This window comes from Ambystoma mexicanum, chromosome 3p, assembly GCF_040938575.1.
Source record: "Ambystoma mexicanum isolate Mex_15411 chromosome 3p, UKY_AmexF1_1, whole genome shotgun sequence".
Taxonomy (NCBI): Eukaryota; Metazoa; Chordata; class Amphibia; order Caudata; family Ambystomatidae; genus Ambystoma; species Ambystoma mexicanum.
The window spans coordinates 1,135,108,961-1,135,133,730 of NC_090925.1; the positions used below are offsets into that span (position 1 = coordinate 1,135,108,961).

The 24,770-nt window shown below is 45.4% G+C and overlaps 1 protein-coding gene across 6 annotated transcripts in view; it reads left to right on the forward strand.

The window, feature by feature from the left end:
- The window catches only part of ACSL6 (acyl-CoA synthetase long chain family member 6), a 774,575-nt gene that overhangs the window by 633,672 nt on the left and 116,133 nt on the right, over nucleotides 1-24,770 (forward strand). For all 6 annotated transcript variants that reach the window (XM_069652522.1, XM_069652521.1, XM_069652520.1 and 3 more), the window contains one exon: nucleotides 20,174-20,275. In XM_069652522.1, coding sequence (XP_069508623.1) covers nucleotides 20,174-20,275 — 102 coding nt within the window. The remainder of the gene's footprint in view (nucleotides 1-20,173; nucleotides 20,276-24,770) is intronic.

The window sequence follows — 24,770 nt, forward strand, 5'->3', positions numbered from 1 at the left end:
TTTCAAACAGTTACTAGACATCTAGTCTCCGATTTCAGACAAGCATGAACTCAGTTTAGAAAGAGGATCAAACTCAGGTGAATCAAGTTGAAAAAGCAACTGGGAATCATCTGCATATGTGTAAAAGCGCACATCATGCTCCGCAATAAGGTCAGCCAAAGGGCAAAGATAAAGATTAAAAAGAAGAGGAGAAAGGGAGGATCCCTGAGGAACACCACATGTTAGAGATACATGGTACGACAAGGAAGCGAGATACCGCTTGAGTGCGGTCTGTGAGAAAGGAGGAGAACCAATATAGAGAAGAACCAGATATTCCAGAAATTTCCAGGCGGCGAAGAAGGATACCATGGTCAATAGTATTGAAGGCCGCAAAGAGGTCAAGGAGAATCAGTACTTTGACCAGGGCGTAGTCCTGAAGCGTAGCAAGATCATCCAGAATGCAGATTATAACTGACTCCGTACCCACCCGAAGTCTGTGACAGAGGCATGGTATCAAAAGTAGACACTGACACAAGAACTGCATGTTTCAAAACCTTTATTGATGGTTCAAAAGGGGTTGGAAAACTCCTATATTGCCCCATAACCTAGATAAGAGTATTCTCGATTGTCAAACAAAAATAAAATACAGTCCTAGTCAGTCCTTAGTCAAAATAAAATGGCCTATACTAATAAACCTAATGCCTGCCCGCTTTTTAATACAATTAATGTGTAAGGGAACGTGTAATACAAAAAGGAAAATCAGTGTTCAAAAGAAATGTCAGTATGGCTGAGTAAACTCCCTTCCCCACGTTTTGTAGCACGGGGTAAGGTTGCACACTTGGACCTTGCGACACACTCTGGCTTCGGACACAAGGATGCAGTTTGTTTTGTGAACCAGGGCCCACTTGGCCTCAGGAACGTCATTTGGGGGTCGCCAGGGGTCGCAACTGTGACCCCTGAGGTCTCCCTTGCTACCCCTGTGGTCTCCCTTGCTACCCAAAATGGGAGCTCCTGGGCTGTGGCCAGCACCATGTGGCTCTTTGTTTCTGGATTGTCTGGCTTTCTTGTTCAGGCCTCTTAAAAAACAGGGTGTTCCACAAGTGTGACACTTTGAGCAGTGACCCTAAATAAGAAAGAATAGGAATAGCAAATAATTTGTCTTTCTGGAATTCTATACAATAATTCAATAATTGTTAGACTCAAAGGTTTATTTCAGGCACACTTCAGGGGGTGAATCACTGATTTAATCTGTTCTTAAACACCTCAAATTCACAATGCAGACAAAAACGTCCAAAAAGCATTTAGTGTAGAATATGCATCCATTTTGGACTATGAATTTGGCTTTTCGCAAGTTGCAGTTATAGCATGTTTTTTTCTGCCGTTGTCTCTGTTACGATCATTACAAGACATTCCATCTCGGTTTCCTCGGTCACTTGACAAAATCTTTGTGCCAAAAAGCTTGTGTACAATGTATAAATGTTTGACCATAGCCCTTGATTTCACAATTAATGCATTGTTGTAATGTGTATATCTTTCCTATCTCCATGACATGCTGTTCAAGATGTTTATTTGCATGTATAAGGTAACAAGTGCCTAGAGTACGGGATACTGTGTGAGTGTGCTGCTTTCCGTGCGCTACTCTAAATGCTTTAATACAATGGTATGTATTTTGCCAACCTCTGAAGCCTGAAAAGTAGTTCCACACAGGCTTGCATGTGGCCAACTTTGCACCAGACCTGCAGATGAACTGGCCTGCTGTTAAAGCTCAGTTACCAGTTTAATGGTAACCACTACAGAGTGTAATTTGCTTTCTGACTTTGAGAACATTCAGACATGTAATTGCATATAGTTATTAAGATAGCTATAGCTGGTACGATAGCGTAGTTGTTTGAGCGCTCGCTGCTGCGATGTGTGTGTTATCTGCAGGTTGCAGGTTCGAATCCCAGCAAGGCCAACTCAGCTTTTCATCCTTCTGAGGTTGATAAATGAGTACCAACACAGGTTGGGTTGTATTGTATGTATAATAGTTCTATATAAAGCACGTAAGTGCTATATAATAACACATCATTATCATTTGGCTTTGCACATCTGCTTGCATTCACAGTAATTTGTTAATATCGGCTTATACACACTGATATTAACGATGCATATGGTGATCCATTCTTGTATGACATATATATCACATTACAGTGATATCATAACCATAATTAGTTAGTAGTTTACTTAGGAACAATGCTATTCGATGCAACTTCCTGTTTTGTCAAGGGGTGAAAGGTCGTGTTCCATCGCTCCCCATCATGTCACTTCAGGGTGGGGTCAAATGACATCACTCCCTGTAATGTCATCAAAGGTCAAGCGTCATGTGATGCCAATTCCACTACCTCTGGCATTTTGATGAAATGACATCCCTGCTTGGCCTTCGAAAAAAATTTAAAAAGTTCAACAAAATGTTGTTTCCTTCTGGTTACCACAATTCAGTACAGGTTTCCCTCCACCGGGCTCAAACCTTTCAGTCACATTTTGTGGGGGTTTCCTTACCCAAGTTTCAATCACACCTTCATAGGCTTCCCTCTGTTGGTCTCGAGCCTCCTTTCACTTTCCTTCCACTGTCGAAGACTCTCGAAACTGCAAGGCTTTTGCTCTTACCTCGGCATGAACACTTCAACCTTCTTTCCTTAAATGTTACTTTTTCTCTCCTACACCAAGGCCTCTTGGTAAATGGAAATGGATCAAACCTAACAGGTCCAAGACTTTTCTCACATCCAGGTTTCCCTCTGCCGAGATCAAACCTAACAATCCCAAGACAGTTCTAACATCTAGGTTTCCGTCTGCCGGGATAAAACCTTAACAGTTCAAAGACAGTTCTCACATCTAGGTTTTCCTCTGCCGGGATCAAACCTAACAACAGTTTAAATCTTGCATCACAGTTTCTTTCTCTTCCCCCTGCTTTTACAGCATCAGACATTTTGCAGAACCATTCGATTGGGCAATCTTCTTTCACCGGACCACTTTGTTATTTTGTATCATTAATTTACAGTTCTTTACAATGGTTTGATTTGTGTCGAGTCTTATCGGCAACACGTGCAACCTTCATTCATCGGATACTGTTGCCATCAAGTTTCATTTAACACAGACCAGACTCTCATTGCTTTCATCAACTTGCGGGTGTATGAATTAATTACCGTCTTTTGCGGCTTTGATTCTGAAGTCAAGGCTGATACCACAACTGCTGCTGCACCTCCCCAACTCTGCTGTTCAACCGGGAGGGTGGCTGGTATCCTTGAAACACAGAAGAGGTGTGTCTATTTTAGCTGGCTGGTCTCCCTTGCGCAAACTTCAAGGCCCTTCAGAAGTAACGATCTCTCACCGGGGTGTCCAAGGTTTCTCTGTACCTCGCTTTCGTCCCTCATCCTGTCGCTCGGCTCCGCCTGTTCGCCGTCGCCCTGGAAGAACTGCTCCTTCTCGTGCATCGCATAGCCCACAGTTTGTCTCAGTGTTCCACCTTTTAACCGTGGAAGAGAGCTAAGAGGTACCAGGTGTTTGTAATTAAGATCATGTGCCTACCCCTGCCTGATCTTATTAGTGATCTTATTAGTGAGACATGTCCAATGTATTGCATGGGTTTCCTTTCGGCCTCAGACCTCAACTTCCTCATCTCAGTATTTGTGTAGGAAAGGCGGGTATTTGGGAAGTTAGAATATCCTACAAAAAGGATACCATGTCTCGCCATCAGGCGTCCGTCCCCCACTCCCTGAGGACCCCTCACCCTGGTGATCCTCCTGCACTTGTCCACCCCCAGGGTCTGGATCCAAAGGCGTGGCCCGTGCCCAGGCCACCTGAGTAAGGGATCTCTGGGGGTTAGGCAGTGAAACATCCTCTGGTGTTTCACAGGTCTAAAACCAGATTGGAAAGGGAGTAAGAAGTGATTAGATTCAAGATAACAAGAGAACTGAGGGGTGATGATAGCTTCCATGAGTTTCATCAGAATTGAAGAACAGATACAGGGTGATAATTAGCTGGAAGGGCTGGGTCCAATTGAAGTTTCTTTAGGAGTGGGGTAACCAAGGCTTGTTTTAATGGAGCTGGGATCACACCAATTGAAAAATATTGATGAATAACAACAGTGAATAAGGAAATAGTTTTGGGGGTAAGGATTGAATAATATGAAGAGGAACAGGATTATTGGAGATTGAGATTTAAATCTGCACAGAGCGGCAGAAACAACATCATCAGCGACGAGTTTGAAACTGAACAACTCCAAATCATTTGGAGAAGAGGTAGCACAGTCAGAGTGGAAGCTAATGGTTGAAACCTGGCAGTAGCAATACACTGGCGAATCCTACAAATCTTCTCCACAAAGTATGCAGTGATGGAGTTATGCCATGAGGAGGGGGGAGTTCCTTAACAATCTTGAACAGTTTGCGTGAAGTGCAAGATGATGTTATAATACGACTCACATAAAATTGAGATTTTACTGCTTTTATTGCATCATGATAACCTAACAATGTCTGTTTATGGATTTGTTTAGATACAGAATCCAGATTAATGCGTCATTTGTGTTCTGCAAGACGGCTGGTTTGTTTAAGCAATCTCAAATTAGAGGAGAACTAGGGAACCAAGGGCTTAGCACGGCTGACATTGGTCCTAAGTGGAGCCAGTGTGTCACCCACCTCTGTCATAGCATTGAGTAAAACAGTACAAGGGTCCAAATTGGTTGTCTCAATGAAATGGGATGTACTAGCCATTAAATTATCAGCCGCTGAGAAAGGATCCACCCTACCACAGTGGCGCCGAGACTGCTTGACTTTAGAATATAAAGGGAGAGGATAAGAGATGAATATAAGAAATGGAAGAAGAAAGTGATCAGACCAGTTGACTGACATAGGATTAAAAATGGCAAACAGGAATTTGACCCAAAAAATGTAATCAAGGACATTGCCTATGCAGTGAGTAGGACCCTGGATGCGTAAGTGGAAATGTGTGTCAACCAATGTAGCAATCAGGTTACTAGCATGACAGTCAGTGGAATTGTTAGGCCAGACGTTAAAATCACCCATAAGAATGAGCTTAGAGTGGGCTACAGCGAGATCTGAAATAAGTTGAGCAAATTTACAGGTAAAGCTAGCTAAAGGTTGAGGAGAAGGCAGATAAACAAGCAATATATGATTTGTAACATTGGGTGCAATTTGAAGCCAAACTAAAAAAAGTTCACAAGGTATGTCAGTGTGATCAAAGTGCAGTTAAGAACATCTGAATAAATTAATGTCAGACCTCCCCCGATAAACAGAGGGGTCAAGATGCAAAACTCTATAGTTTGGAGGTAGAATCTGCATAATGTCAGGATCAGATGCAGATGTAAACCAAGTTTCTGTTAAACATAAAATATTAGGGGAAAAATCCATTACAAGTGTATAAATATTATCTCGGTGGGCAACTGGCGATCTGGCATTAATCAGAAAACCAGCAAGAAAAGGGGATGAGAAACCATTGGTAAAATATGTTTTAGAGGGGCATTTGTCCTTTCCCCCTCCAAGTGCGTCAATCTTGGGAGTGGGCTCAAACCAACTAGCAAAAAAATCCAAACAGGAAGATAGTGTGAAGCGGGACTAATGACAATAAGTCATTACATAAATACTGATACATTATACCAGTATCAGCCTTGAATTGGTGTATTAATGCAGTTATTTTGACAAACCGCCAATGCCCATAGCCTGTCCGAAATGCGGACGGGTGCAGATGGTCTTGCATTTAATGCGCCAGGTCCTCTAGTGAGTGGGTACGCCTCCATTTGCACAGCAGCGGACGCATGTTTGTGCGGTGAATGTGTATAAATGGGTTGACCTATGACTGAGGATGCTGAGACTTAGGGGTGAAAGTAAGCAGTAGGAAGTACAGGAGAATGAGCCATATAGCAGGAATTGGAAACTGGGGTAGGCAGTGTTGGTGGAAAAGGCGTCGGGTTTGGAGAAGAGTGAGAACTGTAGATCAGAGAAAGGAAGGAATGGAAGAATGTTGACATTTACTTTAAGTAATAGGTGAAGCAAGTGGTGAGGAAAGTTCAGAGGGGGGAAAGATGATTGTCGTGGAAACACTTGAGTGATCAGATATGGATGTGTGACATTAGTATTGGAGACTGATAGAGAGGTGAAGATTAATAAGAGATCCTAAGAGTTAGCCCCCGAATAGATAGGTAGGTTATGGATAGAGTGGAGGGCGTAGTCACTAAGAAAAGGATGAAGTTCAGATTTCAGTCACCTAAGAGAATGAGGTGATTTTTAGTGGAAAAAGAATCAATGAGTTTTCCAATATCATCAAAGATAGGGGGACGATCGAATAAAGACCAGGTACTGATGCCCACTGCGGCAAAGCCCGCGCAGGCAGTTGCACATGATGCTGACCAACTGTCTGTTGGACCTAAACTTCCGCCACACAGACAGAATGTACGCTTAATTTCCAGCGACAAGTGAATAAAGACCAGTGCAGGCAAAGGGCACAGTGCTTTGCGCCGCAGATGTTAGGCGCTGTGATGTGGCACTCCTAGGACTCTGCAACTACGAACTTCGAGCTGCACCCCTGGCTCCTGTACAGTCCTGCAACCCCCTTGCTTCAGGTAAGCACATTCGCGCAACTTGCCCTAGACCATTCACCCAACTCCTGTCTGCAGACATCACAGCTCACACCCCCCCTCCTTTCCAACCCCCTTATCCATCAGGAACGATCACCTCCAGCACCGCACCAGGAGATCCTTCACCCCCAAACAGCCCACTCATCCCACCCACCAATCCAACCAAGCTTGCTCATCTCCACACTCCTTCCCAGCAGTCACCCCAAACAAACCCCTCAAATGTGCCCTGATCAATGCCAGATCAGTCCCAGCGCATGCCCTTGAAATTCGTGACTTCCTCACCTCCAACGACTTCGATCAGCTCGCCATATCCGAAAATTGCCTCCACCCAACAGCAGGCCCTGTATTATGTATCGCCATCCCCACAGGATATGCCATCCTGCGCAATGACAGATTTCTAACCTACACAAACACCCTCGCCATCAGGGTCATTAACTCTTGCCCTATCTAAAACTGCGAAACCAAGCTCACTCTCTCACCCACAAACACAGTCAGTCTCCACCTCATCTACCACACCCTAGGCCCCATTCTCTCCTTTGAGGAAGACTTCATGCTAAGCATCAATCCAACCATCAAGCTGTTTCTAAGACATTGATTTTAGGAGACCTCAACCATGGCCACAACGACCCCACAGACACACATGCAAAATGCCTAGCCACAGCTCTCACCCACGCTGGCTTTGCTCAGCGAACAGCAGATCTTACCCACATCCAAGGTCACACACTCGACTGGATTGCTGACCTTAATTGCAACCTGGTCAGCCCTACCATTACAGCTTTCCCGTGGTCTGACCATCACACCATCCCCTTTGACATCCCCATCAGCAAACAGCCCAGCCCTTGTCACCCAGTGAAAGAAGCCCTGAACTGCTGCACAAAAAATCTCAATAAGGACCGCCTCATAACCGTCCTCTCAGATCTCAAGGTTCTGACCAACAACCCAGAGGTCCTTGTCAATCTTTACAACAACACTATAGCACAAGCTGTCGACACCCTTGCCACGCTAAAAAAGCGCAAAGCCAAACCCGCTCTAAAGAAGAACACTTGGTTCACCCCAAACACCAAACGCGCCAGCGAAACGACATGGCGAAAAGACCCCTCCCTGGCTACCAAGGCTCAGTTCACCTCCCTCACCAAAGACTACAAAAGAACGATATATACCGCTAAAGCTAGTAGCTACAATGCGAGAATCGATAACGCACAATCCAACACACGCAAACTCTACTATCCTGCGCAAACTTGAGTCTCCAGTCACCCCTCAGACAGAACTCATCGTAGACGACACCTGGTCTACCAAGGTGCAAGAAGACCTCACAGGAAAAATCTTCTCCCTCCAGGAAAGAATCGGGGTCATGCACAACAGACCACCTCCACGCCTCTCAAGGTATCCACCAGTCTACCTACCACCCAGTTCGACTTCCGCTCGGTATCGGAACTCAAATTTGCCAACATTATCAAAAGGGTCAAGCCCTCCCCCTATAAAGGAGATGCCTGTCCGGCGCCAATCATCAAAGACTGTGTTGAGACACTCACACCCTTCATTACAGCAATAATGAACTCGTCCTTTGCCACAAAAACTGGCCCAACCACCTTGAAAGAAGCCTGGATCCTCATGCTGTTTAGAAAACCATTCCTCAATCCCACCATCCCCACGAATTACCGCCCTATGACTACAATACCCTTCATCCTAAAAATCCTTGACCGCGCAGCATACATCTCGGTCCAACAATACCTTTAGGATAACCACATCCAGGGCACCTGTCAATCAGGCTTCTGATCACCACAACAGCAAACTTCTCCCCTGCAGTCGCACACTGGATCAGACCTTTTTGGCAAACAGATCTTCTCAGGTTTGCATGGATGATCATGTTGCCCCACCCACACCAGTAATCTGTGGAGTCCCACAAGGATCACACATCTCCCCTGGTTCAATGTGAAACAACCTAATTCTAAAGGTCTTACACACCAAAGACCGATTTTCAATGATCGCAATTCTTTTACCCGTCAAGGTTGAATGCTGCTCATCCTTCATTTAGTTGCATAAACTGAATATTAAAGAAAACAGCGTTTCTTCACATTTCCATTTAGTTCCTTATTTATTTACTATTTTGTTGGCTGAGCTTCCGTTTAAAAAAAAAACTAAATGCAATCAATGCTCACAGTTTGTCCTGCCCCTTTTAATGGCGCTGAGTAATCCCTTTTCCATTTGCAGGCCATGCTCACACTCGTGCGAGATTCAGCAGAGCCCAGGGTGTGCCTGGCAGGCCCTGTGTTTTCAGTTGACAGGCCCTGCGTACACTCGTGCAAAAGGCAGCAGAGCCCAGGGTATGCCTGGCTGGCTCTGCCCACCTTCGTTTGACAGATTACATCAGGAGGAAGCCTAAGGTAAGTGACTAGGTGGTGGGACCTGGTTTCAGGGTGCATTAGTAGCTGGGTGTTTCACCCCCACCCCCTCAATCCTCCTTCCTCTGCCACCACCCCCTGCCCATCCAAGCATTCCCCAAAACACAAATGCCACGATTTAGAAAGATTTAGAAAGACCACCTTTTTTTTCTCTCCAGCTTTTAGAAAACTACTTTTTGACCTAATACCATCTCCCCCACTTTGTATAACAATTATACTAAACCCGTTTGATCACCTGGATGCCCTCGGCATATCATAGACAAATTATGTCGACGACACCCAAGTCCTCCTCCCCCGCTCAGACACCTACCACCAAGATGTCGAAGCCATCAACTCACTCTATGACATTGTCCAGAACTGAATGGCAATCCTACCAGTTATGTCTAAACGACAATAAAACTGAAATCCTCATTGTGGGCTCGAACACCACTCTCCGCAACATGGATCCAGCTTACAAAGCCTTTCACATTGACGGTAACTTGATCCAAACCTCACCTGCAGTCAGGACCCTGGACATCTACCTAGAAGCCACCCTTGACCTCTCATGCCAGGTCAACATAATCGCCTCCTCTGCTGCCTTCATTGCCAAACTTCTTAATGTCAGCAAGCCCTTGCTCACCACAACCAACCACCTCACCATAGCCAGAGCCATCACCAGGGCCAAATTGGACTACTGCAACGCCCTCTTGGCAGGCACTTCTGAGCGTAACTTGTGCAAGCTACAAACTACTCAAAACAATGTCCTTTGGGCTGCTCTATGCTTGTCCAAGCACAACCATGTTCCAGAAGCCATACAAAATGCCCACTGGCTCCTGATCCAAGAGCAGATCAAATTGATGACCCTCTCCATCGCACACAGGTGCACCACCTACACAGCCCCGGCATACCTCTCACGTCATGTGGAAAAATACACCCCACCTCGCCCACTTAAATCCACAAACTGACACTTCCTCTGAGTGCCTAACTTCACTCGAACAACTGCACGAGAATCAAGCTTTCCTGTCATTGCCACAAAGCTCTGGAACAATCTCGCCATCACCCAGAGAAAGGAACCTTCCTACTGGACATTTAGAAAAACCTGAAAACCTGGTTCTTCGCCTAAAGCTCTCTGAGCTAAGACACTTCACTCCTGCAACTCTCGCATACGGACATACCTTTATCTTTACTAGTACCCACTAGTGCCCATGTTTTTATTGATACTATCTGATACCTGTATCCCCTTTTTTACCCCACACTATACTTTTCATGTACATACTTTCAACTAGCGCCAAGACAGATACCCAACGATTCAGTGTGCTGCAACAAATTCAAAAATAAATAATTAAAAATAAATAACTATCCTATTGCTGCTCGACCTTTCAAAAGCTTTTGATCTGGTCGACCACCAGATCCTTAACAAGCACCTGACTTCAGCAGCAGCTTTCTCCACTAAGGGCGCTACCTGGATTTAATAGTTTCTAGCCAACATGACCATGAGGGTCTTCTCTCCTACATCTTCTGCTGATCCAGGCCCAATCTCGCGTGGAGTCCCTCAAAGCTCCTGCGTCTCTCCTACCTTATACAATATTTTTACGAAGCTGCTGTTCAACCACCTCGATGGCTTGGGTGTCGCCTACACTAAATATGCAGACGACACCCAAAGTCCTCATCACTCTGACAGGTTGCTACGACAAGGATGTAAAAATATTAAACAATATCACCAGATCCAGGCTTGGATGGCCACCCATGGCCTTTGCTTAAACGATGACAAGACAGAGCTTCTCATCACAGGCTCTCAATCACATCTAAACAAGTTAGAAACGCTCTACAAATCATTCAACATCGATGGGAACTGCATCAAGGTCTCCAGCGAGGTGAAAACACTAGGTATTTATGTAGATTCTATCCTCTCTTTCTCTAGGCAAATTAACGCAACCGCCTCATTAACAGCATACACTACCAAGTTGATCAATGCGTGCAAAACATACCTATCCTCTAGCAGCTGTATCATGCTTGTTAGAGCTTTGATCTTGCCCAAGCTTGATTATTGCCACACTCTATATCTAGGCACCAATTAGCGTAATCTAAACAAACTTCAAGTGCTGCAGAATAACGCTCTCAGATCAGTCTTAAATATCCCCAGATCTAGCCATATCTCAGCAATCCGGCGGGACACTCACTGGATACCAGTGCGAGACAGAATTTCACTGCAAACACTAATAATCACTCATAAATGCCTGGCCAATACAGCCCCAAAATACCTTGATGATAAATTTACCAGGACCCAAGCCACCAAACCCACCAGATCCAACTACTATCACTGCCTTAACATTCCAATTTACAAATTACAAAAAGCAGGCGGATCCAGCATCCCCGTTCTAGCGGCTAAGCTTTGGAACACCCTGCCGAACATTCTGAGAGCAGAACCATCCTTCTGGTCTTTCAGAAACAGTGTAAAAACATGGCGCTTCGCTCGACAAAACTAACCTACACTCCAATCCACTCTGTACTAATTGCTCAAAGACCATCATGTAACCTTTTCTAGACTTGTTACATAACCCAAGTCAACTACTATATAACTTTGGCTCTGTAACGTTTTGTAAATATAATGCTGTAACTATGTAATCAAGCATAAAGCGCATAGATACCTGAGGGTTAAGTGCGCTCTACAAATAAATAAACTAAACTAAACTAGAATGAAGCAATTTCATCCCAGTACACATGGACTCAATAAATCTGCTTCAATAAATCTCTCTTCTTATGAGCTTGAATTGAGAGAGATTCTGAAGGAGGCACTATATAGTTCTTTTACAGTGGTCATCTGGGTCTACGCAATGCAGGACATTTGGGGCCAAGGGTGGGCCCCATTTTTGTCCTTTGGATATTAGACCTACGGCGACATACAGTGATCTGGTTATGTTTTTCTATCTGGTTAGGTTCCCACAGAGTGAGACAGGCCTGGTCTGGCCATCCATCAATCACCTCTGTATCAGTTTTTAAGACAATTACAGGTGGCTGGGACCCAATTAAATGCTTTGCAACCTAATAAAACAGAATTTGTCATCCAAACGACGCAACACTCATTTTATGACCTAGGTAATAAATCAAACAAACGAGTCGCTCACCAGCTGAAGGCCAAGATTAGGAATCACAGTATCGCTCCTTTGAAAACGAAGGATACAGAAGTGGTAAATAATGACAAAGCTAAAGTTAAAATGTTTAGAGACTTCTATACAGCTCTGTATACAAATGAGAGTGGTACAAAAGAATTGGTGGACTCTTTTCTGAATAAGGTTAAACTGCCTAGACAGGCGATCTCTAAGTAGAAAGTGATCACTGCGATAAACATGCTTAAATAAGGCTCCAAGCCTGAGTCAATTTACTCCTATGTTTTATAAAACATTCCTAATGCAACTGCTATCTCCGTTGGTGTCTCTATATAATCACGTTGTGGAGGACTGGTGTCCCTATTGATGGGCCAAGCTTTGATTAGTGTACCTCCCAAGCTGGGAAGAGATCCTTTATATGGTGGTTTGTGCAGACCAATTGCGCTCCGAAAAATTGATTGAAAAATATACGCCCGAATACTGGCAGGAAGACTAGAGAGTCTCCTAACAGTTGTGGTAAGGGAAGGACAAAGTGGATTCATACTGGAGAAACAGGTCATGGATAACAATTGTATAGTTAACTTTATTGATATTGTACATAGATGCAAAATCCCTGCAATGCTAATTGCACTAGATACTAGTAGTCAGGTGGTCTTTTCTGGCTAAGGTTTTGGAGTGGGCCAGTATAGGTTGGAGATTTTTTGGAGGATTCATGGCCATTTAGAGCACTCCAATGACACAGGTTGGGTCAATGGAATTTTGTTGGGGCTTTATTCTTTCCAGAGGTAGGTTTGTTTTATTTCAGATTCGCCGATCACAACACTGTTTTTATAGTTATTTGCTGTCACCTATTTTAACTTGATAAATATTTTTAATCTTGAGTATTGAATCCATGCATCTGCAAAATTTACATTACATTTATGCTTTACTTTCACCAGTATTGTAAGCACAGTATGATTTGAAACAGGAAAGACCCTTCCTGCACGCACTGACTTTGGGAAACTACATTTCCCATCAGCCTAGTAGTCCCCTCAGCTATTTCTTCTTAAACCCGGCGCGAATGCGCCAGCGCGAATGCGCCAGGCCGGTCTGTGCCGGTCCGTGGCTGGACGTGTCAGTGTGTCGGGTTCGGTGCCGTCTTCAGCACAATATGGGACTCCAGGAAGTTTTGGCCGCAATAGAGGCGGCAAGAAACATTTTCCCTAAATTCAAACCTGTGTCACCTGCTCCCACTATAGTAAGGGCCTCATTACACGGACGGCGGTAAGGGTTAACGGTCACCGTTAATGGCAACGGTGACCGTTAACCCTTACCGCCGTACTACGAGGTCCCTTTGCGGGTTGGAGGAATTAACGCCTGCTTCTTGCAGGCGTTAAAAACCAACCCGCTAAGGGACCTCGGAGCTAATTACGGCACCGCAAAATTGCGGGGCCGTAATTAGCGCCTTCCCCATTCCCATAGAGCCCTATGGGGCAGAAATGGGAATGGGGAAGGGCAATGGCGGAAGGGGGATTTACCGCCCCTCCAACCTTGGAATGGGGCGGTAAATCCCCTTTCCGCCAAGGCGGTGCCGGTAATTTACCGGCATGGTCCAGGGTGCTAATAGCACCCTGGATTACCGCCTTCCGTGTAATGAGGCCCTAAGTTTGCTTCCTCTGTTATATAATGCCATTGCTATTGCCTCCCCGCCATGCACGCAAGCTCCCTCTCCTCTCCCCCTTGAATGCCCTCCTTCACAGAGCCTTCTTAATATGCCTCCCACGAAACATAATACTGAGTCTGGAATCTCTTCCCTCCAGTTAGGTACACCCGTGAAGGAAAAAAATGTTGCATGCCACACCCTCCTCCCTGTAGACTCTTTGACCTGTATGCTACTCAACACCAGATCATTGGTTAAGCACGCATATGAGGTATCTGCATACATTGATAGTCAAAAACCTGATGTTTGCGCCATCATGGAAACGTGGGGCTCTGCTGCGGCCGGTCCATCACTGCACCTAGCTATCCCAGTCGGGTACAGTATGCTCAGACAGGATAGAGATGTAGGGAGGTGAGGATGTGTAGCCTTCATTCTAAAAAACTCTCTGTCAGCCTGGGAGATTAAGTACATTTCATGGATGGAGTTGAATTCCGACATATATAAATCGGTATGAACACCAAAACAACCCTTAACTTCATACTGATTTATTGCCAGCCCTCCTTCTCAGGTAATTTCACCTTAGCACTATCTAGCTATCTCCTTCCGCTACTGAAGCCCAATGCTCGCTTCATAGTGTTGGATGACTTCAACTATTGGCTGGGTCATGCTGATGACCCTATTGCGACTGAACTAGCACAATCTTTTACTGACCTGGGCTTTAATCAAATGGTTCAAGTCCCAACTCACGTTCTGGGTCAAACCCTAGATTGGATATCTGTTATCAATGCACTTTATGACGATGTGCTGGTAGCCCCTTGCTCCTGGTATGATCACGCCTTTGTTAATTTTTCTATTACTGTGCCCTATGTCACCAAAGTCAAGTCGCACTTTACCCAAACTATTTCACACCGAATTATTGAACACCTGACTCAGGAAAGAATTGAAGCTTTGATACCACAGGCTCCGCCGATTCTGGTGACGGATGACACTGGCATCATAGACAAGAAAATCAAATCCACTCTGGACTTGTTGGTTAACACCGTAGCCCCTCTCAAAAGAAAGAAAAAATCTGCAGAGCCCAAATGAACTAATTCCTGGTTCTCTACTGAACTTCAAACCCTCAAAGCAGACTCCCCCAAATTATTTCACGTCTGGAAAACGAATCAATCCCAGCTAGCACTACAAAACTATAAAAAAGCATCTAAAAAATACAAAATAGCCATTATAGAAGCAAAGACGTCGCACCATAATGCTAGAATCTCTCAGACATCCTCCGACTCAAGGGAATTGTTCAAAATCCTAAAAGAGCAGGAGTTAACTCCAGAACCTAAAGCGTCTACGATTATTAAAGACGATAAATGGTGTCTTCAGACCCAGAACGCCATGACAAAGAAAATAGAAGGGATCCGTGAAGGAATAGCTATCAAAAAGAGTGCTACTGACACCATCGGTATCCTTAGAGATGGCAATACATTCTCCAGAAACAAAGATATCCCCTTCACTCCTATTTCTGAGGAGGAATTAGCCTCTATCATCACTAAACTTAAGGCTACCAATTGCACAGGAGATCCTTGCGTATCCACTCTCATCAAAGCCTCCCCTCCCTCACTGGTGCAGGCCATCTGCAAATCTGTCAACTCATCTTTTGCCGACGGTACTGTTCTGGACGAGATGAAGCAAGCCTTGGTAACACCACTCTTAAAAAAGCCCAATCCGGATCAGAGTGTCTCCACCAATTACAGGCCAATAACAAACACCCCCTTTCTGCTAAAAATATTGGATTGGGTTGCATACTCCCAAATAGCCCAACATCTCAATCTGCACCCCATCCTTAAACCTCTTCAATCGGGCTTCAGACAAGGTTTTGGCACTCAGACCTCCTTAGTGGACCTTAAGTCGCTACTCCTAAAGAGATTGGACAATCAGCAGTTCTCGTTACTCATCTCCTTAGACCAATCCGCAGCATTCGATCTGGTCGACCATACCATTCTGGCTGACAGGCTTATGTCTGTAGCTAATTGCTCCCATGCTGCCACCAAATGGCTGCTTTCCTTTTTATCCAACAGAATTAGTAGGGTGCGTGCAAACGAGGCGAAGGCGCCTGCCATTCCGGTGCTCTTTGGAGTTCCGCAGGTAGCCATCTTATCGCCCTGTATCTATAACATCTTTATGGCTCCCTTCTTTGCTTATTTTACACAAGAGGGGGTACTCTTTTCTAACTATGCAGATGACACACAATGTGTCATCCCGCTCACTGGTCAGCATGATCTAGATGAAATCGAACTCAACCAAATATTCTCCATCATTGAGCATTGGATGATGCAAAACAATCTGGCCCGCAACCGGGGAAAGACTGATTTCATGGTAGTGGGTTCTGAGGGCACCTTAGCTAAAATTGACCCGTTTTATAAACACTTTCAGCTGGGGGACGTTCAAATCCCCATCCTCCAAAAAGTAAAAATCTTGGGAGCGGTATTGGACTAGCCGTTAAACATGAAGGCCTGTGTGGGTAGCACGGTCGCATCTGCGTCCTACTACATCAAATTGCTGGCTCATTTGTGACCTTTCATCTCCCAACAGAATGCAGAGGCGATTGCACGTGCCATTGTAGGCGCTAAATTAGACTACTGTTGCAGTCTACTGGCGGGGGCTAGCAAAGCCACTATTAGCAGACTTCAGGTAATCCAGAATGGAGCGGTAAGAGTCGTAGCAGGTCTCTCCTTTCGTTCCCTTGCGCTGGCTCCCTGTGGAGGCTCGTATCTCCTTCAGACTCCTTGCCATCACCTTTAAATGCCGTATGGGAACGATGCCCCCATATCTACAAAGGTACCATGTGGAAAAACCCTGTCACAGAAATCTGCGCTCTTATAATCAAAATCTCCTCTTCCAGCCTAAATCTAAATCTGAGAAAGCACAATTGGGTGCCTTTTTCTGTGTGGCCCCTAGGCTCTGGAATGCTCTGCGAACTCTTCTAAGAAGCTCACCATCTTTGAGCATTTTTAAAAAAGAGCTCAAAACCCTCCTTTAACTAGTCACCTCTCCCTGCTTCTCATCCTCTTTCTGTCTCTCCGGCTTCTTGGGACAGCTTTGTTTCTGTTTTATGTTATGTCAGTCTTGTTCGCGCCCTCACACCCATGGGTCTATGGCTGCGCAGTACAAATGTAATAAAGTAAAGTAAAAAGTAAAGGCACAAGGCAGGATGCCCACTGTCACCCCTTCTTTTGCCTTGGCGGTTGAACCACTTGCGCAGGCGTTTAGCGCCAATGGAGACATCTTCAGAATTGAATATGGTGGGAGATCCTTCCAAATATCTCTATTTGCAGAAATGTCCTTCTATCGGTTACCCAGCCAGAACAATCAATTAGGTATATTAAGAGATTTCCAAGATGCTTTTGGTTTCAAGGTTAATCTGGACAAGTCTGATATAATTAGCCCACCTATGCCCCTAGTAGTGTTTTAGGAAACATCTTCAGTTACCCTTCTGATGAAAACATTAACTAATCAAAAATATCTGAAAGTCCATCTTACTAAAATAGTAGCTGACTTGTACTCTGACAGTTGTCCTCACCTCTTTTGCTCACTAAGGGAAAATCTCAGGTCAGTGAGACTGTTAGGAATCTCTTGGCTGGAGAGAGTTTCTTCTATAAAGATTACCTTATGTCCTAGACTCTGGTATTTGTTTGAGGCTGTACCAGCCCCTGAATAACACCTTAACAGGATGCAAAGGGAAATGATGTGACAAGAGAGCATGGGTTCAATGTAGAATGTTGTTCCTCCTCTGCAATCAGGTGGGCCTGTCCTGTCCCAATGTAGAATGCTATGATGATACAGCCCACCTTTGAACCTTAGTGAAATGGCTAAGTAGGCACTCAACTCAACAATGGAAATTAATTGAGGAGGAGATGATGGGGAGATGTTTGTGCCACGTTTTATGGCTGCACAGGAGGGTTAGACCTCTGGCTGCTCACGAATTGCCACCCACGAGGGTTACGTTGTCAATTTGGGAAACATTGAGCTATAAAGGGAAGCACTCTCCTTTTCTGGGACCACTGCTTCCTATCCAGAACAACCCTAAATTTACACCAGTAAGCAGAGATGAAGACTTCAGTGGGTGGCTTAATAGACTATGGGCCTCATTACACAGACGGCAGTGGACCAAGGTGCTATTAGTAAAATACCGGCACCGCCATGGTGGAAAGGGGAATTACTGCCCTATTCCAAGGTTGGTCGGGCAGTAATTCCCCCTCCCCCATTTCCCTTCCCCATTCCCATTTTTGCCCCCTAGGGCATAATGGGAATGGGGAAGGTGCTAATTACGGCACCGCAAATTGCGGTACCGTAATTAGCTCCCTGGTCCCTTTGCGGGTTGGTTTTTAACGCCTGCAAAAAGCAGGAGTTAAATTCCCCAACCCGCAAAGGGACCTCGTAGTAAGGCGGTAAGGGTTAACGGTCACCGGTACCATTAACGGTGACTGTTAACCCTTACCGCCGTCCATGTAATGAGGCCCTATGTGTATATGTCTCACAAATGTTCCAAAGCGATGAGGTAAAAGCATTCAATCAATGTAAGTTTACAGGAAAAGAAAGGTTTAGATATCTTCAAAGTAGACACTGTCTTCTTCACTGGGACATTAAAGGTAAAGTTAATAGGCCGCTCACTGCATTTGAGAGGCACGTTGCAAAACATGTACGACGGTCTGATCTCCAAAATTTACAGTGAACTTGGTTTAGTACTAAAGGAAGAAGAATATGGTTATATAAAAGCGTGGCATGAAGATATAGGGAAAGTCTGGGGTTGGGAGTTGTGGTGGAAATATGGAAAAGGGAGTTTGCAGCTTTCATCTGTAGTCTACATAAAGAACAATATTTTCAAATGATATACCAATGGTATCAGGTTCCAGAAACCTTAAAATGTCATGTGACAGGACAGAATGGATTGTGTTAGAGGGGATGTGAGGGAACCGGTATGTTCTTACACGGAAACACCCAAAAAGACCAAAGAGAAAAAACCTATGGCATATTTGACCGAATTTATGCTATATGAAAATCTCGTATAGCCTAAAAATTAGAACAAATATGCCATACAAACCATTACAGTGAAGAAGGGCAGCGGAGGCCGTGGGGGTGTCCCCTGCACACTTCTTCACTGTAATGTGAGCAGGGGACACAGGGATGTCCCCCGCTCCCTTCTAAATAAAGTTTTTCCAAAAATAAATGTAAAAGCGGGCCTCGCTGCGCCGGTTCCCATACACGCAAGTGAAGGGAACTGCCATCGCAGAGGGATGCTGGAGACAGCGGCACACAAGGAGTTGTGCCACCCACAGGTAAGTAACGGGGTGGAGGGGAAGGAAAACCAAAAGGGGAGAGAAAACCAAAAGTTATTTTCAGTAAAAATAACTTTTGGTCTTTTCTCCCTCGAGCATTTCATCTTCGTACAAATCACGGTAAATCTTCTTGGTGGCATTGTCTGAAGTTGAACCAATTCTGGGAACAAATTACAGAAGAGATTAGTAAATTATTGGGCTACAAAAGACCTAAAAGACCTAAAATGCCAGTAGTGTGTTGTTAAGTATTCCAGTAAAAAAAGGTTTATCCGGTGTCAAAAAAGTCTAGTGAGGTCATATCAAAAGGTCTCCTGTCGGCAAGACATGTGATTGGCAAATGGTGGGAATCCAGGTGAGTACCGGATTTAGACAACTGGTATAGTACGATATGTCAGGTTCTGAGTAATGAGAAATGGTCTCTTGATTAAAGGGAACCTATAAGAGTTTTGTCCAATTTGGGGGGCTTTTGTGTATGTAAAGAAACATAAAGACTTACCCTGGTGCTAAGTATTTAACGGCGCCGTAAAAGGCTGCAGCGCCGTTAAACACTTAGCGCCTTATTATGAGGTCCCTTTGCGGGACCCGACCTGAACCGCTGGTCTAGACCAGCCGTTAAAGTAGGGACCCGCAAAGGGACCTTGGTGCTAAGTACGGTACCGCAATTTGCGGTACCGTACTTAGCGCCTTCCCCATTCGCATAGAGCCCTATGGGGCGAAAATGGGAATGGGAAAGGGCCATGGTTCAATGGGGAATTACCGCCCCGCCAACCTTGGAATGGGGTGGTAATTCCCCATTGAACCATGGCGGACCCGTTACAACACCGGCACCAACCATGACTACTGAATTAGTGATTCCTGAATTTCTACTGTAAGCAGCCAAATGAACCAATAGTACTTTGTACTTTACAATTAATTCAAATATAAATGTTGAATATTGAATGTAAATGTTGAATGTGGAAATCGTTCTACTGAAAGTGTACAATTGGAACAATAATAATAAAAAGATTACAAACAAAAAAGACCTATCTAAAGGATACCATACCAACAAGGTGTAGATATAAATGTTCTATAATTCTTTTAATGCATATTTATGTGTTTTCCTACCTTTATCTTTGCAGGCCTTTTTGGTTGGCATTGTTGTCCCTGATGCAGAAGTTATGCCTGGTTGGGCAAAGAAAAGGGGTTTTGATGGATCATACACGGAGCTTTGCAATGATAAGGTATGCATTTATGTGGCCCACTGTGACTGTATTTGATGATTTGTCTGATTTTACTGTGGCAATGGTTTCCTTGAAATAGAGCATGACATATATGTTGTGTGGAAACATAATAAGCAATCATCGCTGCAGTACTGCACACTGGTGCCGCCACTCCCCTACTAACCAGTACTTCAGAATTACATGCAGGGATTACCACTGCTACATAAACCAGTCGCATATGTATACTCCCTATGTTCATCATTGTCCACCTGGTGCAAACTTTATAAGTTAAATGTTTCCTTTGCATCCCATCTCTCCCATGGCATTTTATCCATAACTATGAAATGACTTCCGTCCTTCTCACATACATGTTTAAAAGGACGGCAGTATCCAGGATTACACTGATGGGATGCTATTTTACAGAGGCCTATGCCTCCTGTACCGCCCATTACACGAATAGCGCCCATTGGCGCTTGAACAAGTCTTTAAATGCTTCACGTCAATCCCCACTACCTAGGATTTCCTGCTTTTTTAACCTATGTTTTAAAGGTAGATTGAAAAAACCCAGAAACATAACTCCCTGAAAGCAAAGGAGAGACTTGCATAGATATGTACAGCTTACATCAACTTCACAACCACATAGGTTCGCTGACTGAATGATGTGCAATGTCTTGTCTGCACTTAAACGCTATTGTTTTGACTCTGAAGCACTGAAACAGAGTCTACAGGGCCTACAAGAGACAGGCAGTAGTATCTGGTGGAACAGTGTGAGTCCAAGAATGGTTTCAAATTCCCAAGTGGCCCAAAAAGCAAGCTTGCACGGGCTGTCGATCCCATTCTCCCCCATGAAAATAACCACAGTCTTAATTATACCATTGCCATACCGATTGTACAATGTCAATGACAAATATTTTCAGGGTAACTGCTATCATATAGTTCCCCTCTTCAGACAACAATATGGACAAATGTGGTGCCCTTTAGAGAGCGAACAGGGATCAGATTGCTGCAGTTAACTGTATCACTTTGGATGGTCAAAACATATAACACAATTGGACAGAAAGCTGCCCTGATGTAATCTGCACCATTACGTATAGGTTTACGCTGTTATTGTATCAAGGTTCAAGTTTCTGTAGGTATGCCTAGACCAGTGCAGGCTGGTTTGGGAGGCACGAAAAAGGTAAAGTAATTGACAAAATCCACCATGCATCAGTTCTAAATATGTGTCATTATATTATTCCATTAAAATGTTTTTAACACATAAAAAATCCCTTCATTGTTCAAGCGGCGTGTAGAAAAAAGTACAAAGCATAATTTCTGGGGGGTGGGGGCGCAGCTAGGCAGCCATGGAATAGGCTGTGATCTCCGTGAGCTCCGTGATCCGGCGATCTAATCCGACGAAGAAACGCATATTTCTTTCATCAATTGCAACTACAAAACATATGAGAAGGCGTGCGAAGATACTGAGAAGAATGTGTGCAGGCTGACTGCGCGCTCAGAGCTCTGAAATAGACGCAGTGATACATTGTATCCTGGAGTCAGCCGCACGAAGGAAGTTAAAATGGCGGCGCCGTGAACAAAGAGATCCCGAGGGGCGCATCCCCGTAATGAAGTGGCTGTCTTCGGCAGATAGCTACAGTTGCGGATTGATGAGCGGGATACAGAATAAATAGCTGCATGGTTCGGGCGACCACAGGGAACGAGAGGCCTTTGCAGACACAGCTGAGGGCTTTGGTTCTCTGCGAGGGCGCACCAAGCGTTTGAGGCTGCTAGAACCCTTGTGGGGTAAGAAGTGCCCCCAACGACCGGATAAAGTCATGCCCGTTGTCACGGAACACACAGGAGTGAAACAGGAAGATTGTGTGGGCTTCGTGCGGTGCTGGAAACAAGAGTAATTGTCGGGTCCTGCGGTGCGAAGAGCCGCTGCAGCGGCGAATGTCCACTGTGACCCACGGAGCAGGTCGGAAGCGCTTGGGGCCGGCGTCACTTGCCGCGAACATCGTGTCATCCGGCTCTACCTAGCCGACTTGTACACGGAGGGGCTGCCCCTGCATGAAAGGACTAGAAGCTGGCACGCGAGCGCTTATTGACATGCGGCAAGTCGGAGGAAGAGCAGTGCGTGTGACATGGGACAGTGATCAAGGACAGTCCGACATGGACATAGCGAAACAATTACAGGAAAATGACTTAGCAGGCTGAAAACGACCTGTGAAGTGGAGTGCTATTGTGCCCTTTGATGATGCACGGTGTGGCTACAGAAGATGAACCATGAGGGAGCGTGAGTAACATAACTTCAAATAGTGCACCCAAACTCTGATTACATTGCATGGGCCCAGGCAGTTCAATTACAAAGGGAGGTGACAGTGAAAACGTGTGCCACTAAACTTGTATGTGGAGAATAAACGTGGGAGGATACAACCCACCTGAAAAGCAATCTCGCGCGCCATAGCACCAGCAGGTTGCAGAGATAGCAACCCCAACGACTGAAGGACCTGGGAGTGTAACAACAGCACTGCATAGTCAGAACCAGACACGCAAGAAAGGTAGCACAATGTCAGTGAAAGGGCTAAGAGCTAAGACCAAACAACCTACAATGGAGGGCTTTGCAAAAGCACAAAGGACCCCTACAACAGCGGTGCAAAGCATGGTCTCGACTCCCGCAGAAGAAGCCCCAGAAGGAGATAAGCATCAGATCCTAGCGGCCATGACGGAATTGAGCACCAAATGGGGATCAGCAATGGCGGACCTGCGGACAGCCCTAGAGAACAAAATTGATGCGTTGGGAACTTAACTCACTCTGCTACGACAAGATCTTAGGGCGCTGGCAGAGAGAACGAGTGGTCTGGAAAGTGCAGTGAAGATCAATACAGATGTCAGCTCGAATAACGCAAAAGAGGTCCACGTGTTAAAACAGCAGGTTGCCAATCTCGAAATTCGGGTAGAAGAGGCAGAATGAAGGGCGAGAAGAAATAACATACGGGTGGTCGGCCTGCCGGGGGGTGTGGGGCCAGGACCCCACAAACTATGTGGAGAACATGATCCTTCAGGAGATAGGACCAGACAAGCTCTCACAGGGGTTCACTGTGGAACGAGCGCATCATGCCCTGATAAGGAAACCACGACCTGGGGCCCCGCCGAGACCGATAATTGAGAGGATCTTGACTTATAGAGACAGAGAAAAGATCCTGGAATATTTTCGTAAGGGCGGAACAATAGAGAGAGCATCCACTAACATCACGGCATACCCAGATTACACGATGCTGGTGCAGAGGCAGAGGTATAGCTACGTGGCCGTCAAAAGAAGGCTGCGTACGGCTGGCATCAAGTACATGCTTCTGTACCCGGCGAAGCTGAAAGTGCTGCATAAGAGCAGAGCGCTTTTCTTTGACACTCCAGAGGAGGTGGTGTCATGGCTGGACCTGCAGGGCTGCCCGGAACAGGGGGCGGACGGAGATCGACAGGAGCATGACAACTGAGGAGCCCGTGTCATGGACATTGAGGGGGTAAGTGGAAGGGTGGCCCTGTCATGGGGGGAAAAGTGAGACCGGATGGACATTGTGTAGCCTTCGGGCCTTGTGCCCCGTATGGACTGGCATATAGTGGATAAAATGCATGTAGGAGTTGCATAGTACTAACATGAAGCGTAATAAAATGGGAAATAGGAGCAAAGGGACGGAAGCAAACCACCCCTGAGAACTAACGTTGAGTGGCCACTAGGGCGACTTCACCCTACTGAGCCCTGAGCATAGGCTTGTGCTGGACAGGGCTAGATGTGGGGGTGCCTGAGATCCAGGGATGGAGATGGACAATAGTTGGGGAGGGTGTTGTTGGGGAAGGGCTGGGAGGGGGGTGGAAGGGGAGGGGGAGAGTTTGGTGTGCATATAGTTGTGGGGAGTTTAAGTTTGAACATGAGCCTACATAGAAGAGTTGGATGGTTGAATCTGTATTGCGTGGGCGGGAGGGATCTGGGGGAGGTAAGGAGGAGGAACTTTAACAAGCCATGGGGGATCTTAAAATAATCATGTGGAATGTCAGGTGACTTAACAGTTATTTGAAAAGGAATAAGGTCATGTTGTATCTGCAAAGGCAAAAGATAGATATTGCACTACTGCAGGAGACGCATCTGACACGAGAAAAGATGGAATTGATTGTAAAGAAATGGAAAGGGGTGGTGGTGGGCTCGACATACTCTGCTTATGCTAGAGGAGTACTTATTTGGGTGGCGCCGCACGTCTCGTTTCAGCTGTTACAGGAAGTGGCGGAGACGGATGAGAGGATGGTCATACTGAGGGGGTTGGTGGAGAATAAGGAGGTAAGCATTGTAAATGCATACGCCCCCAATCAGAACACTGCAGCATATTTCAGGACTCTGTGCACCAACCTTAGTATGTGTGTGGGTAGTGCGGTGATCTGGGGCGGTGATTTTAACTGTGTACTGAACCCCAAGGTAGATAGATCAGATGGCAAGATTGATAGACACTGCTAGACGATTTTTGTCTGCCGGATGTGTGGAGAACGA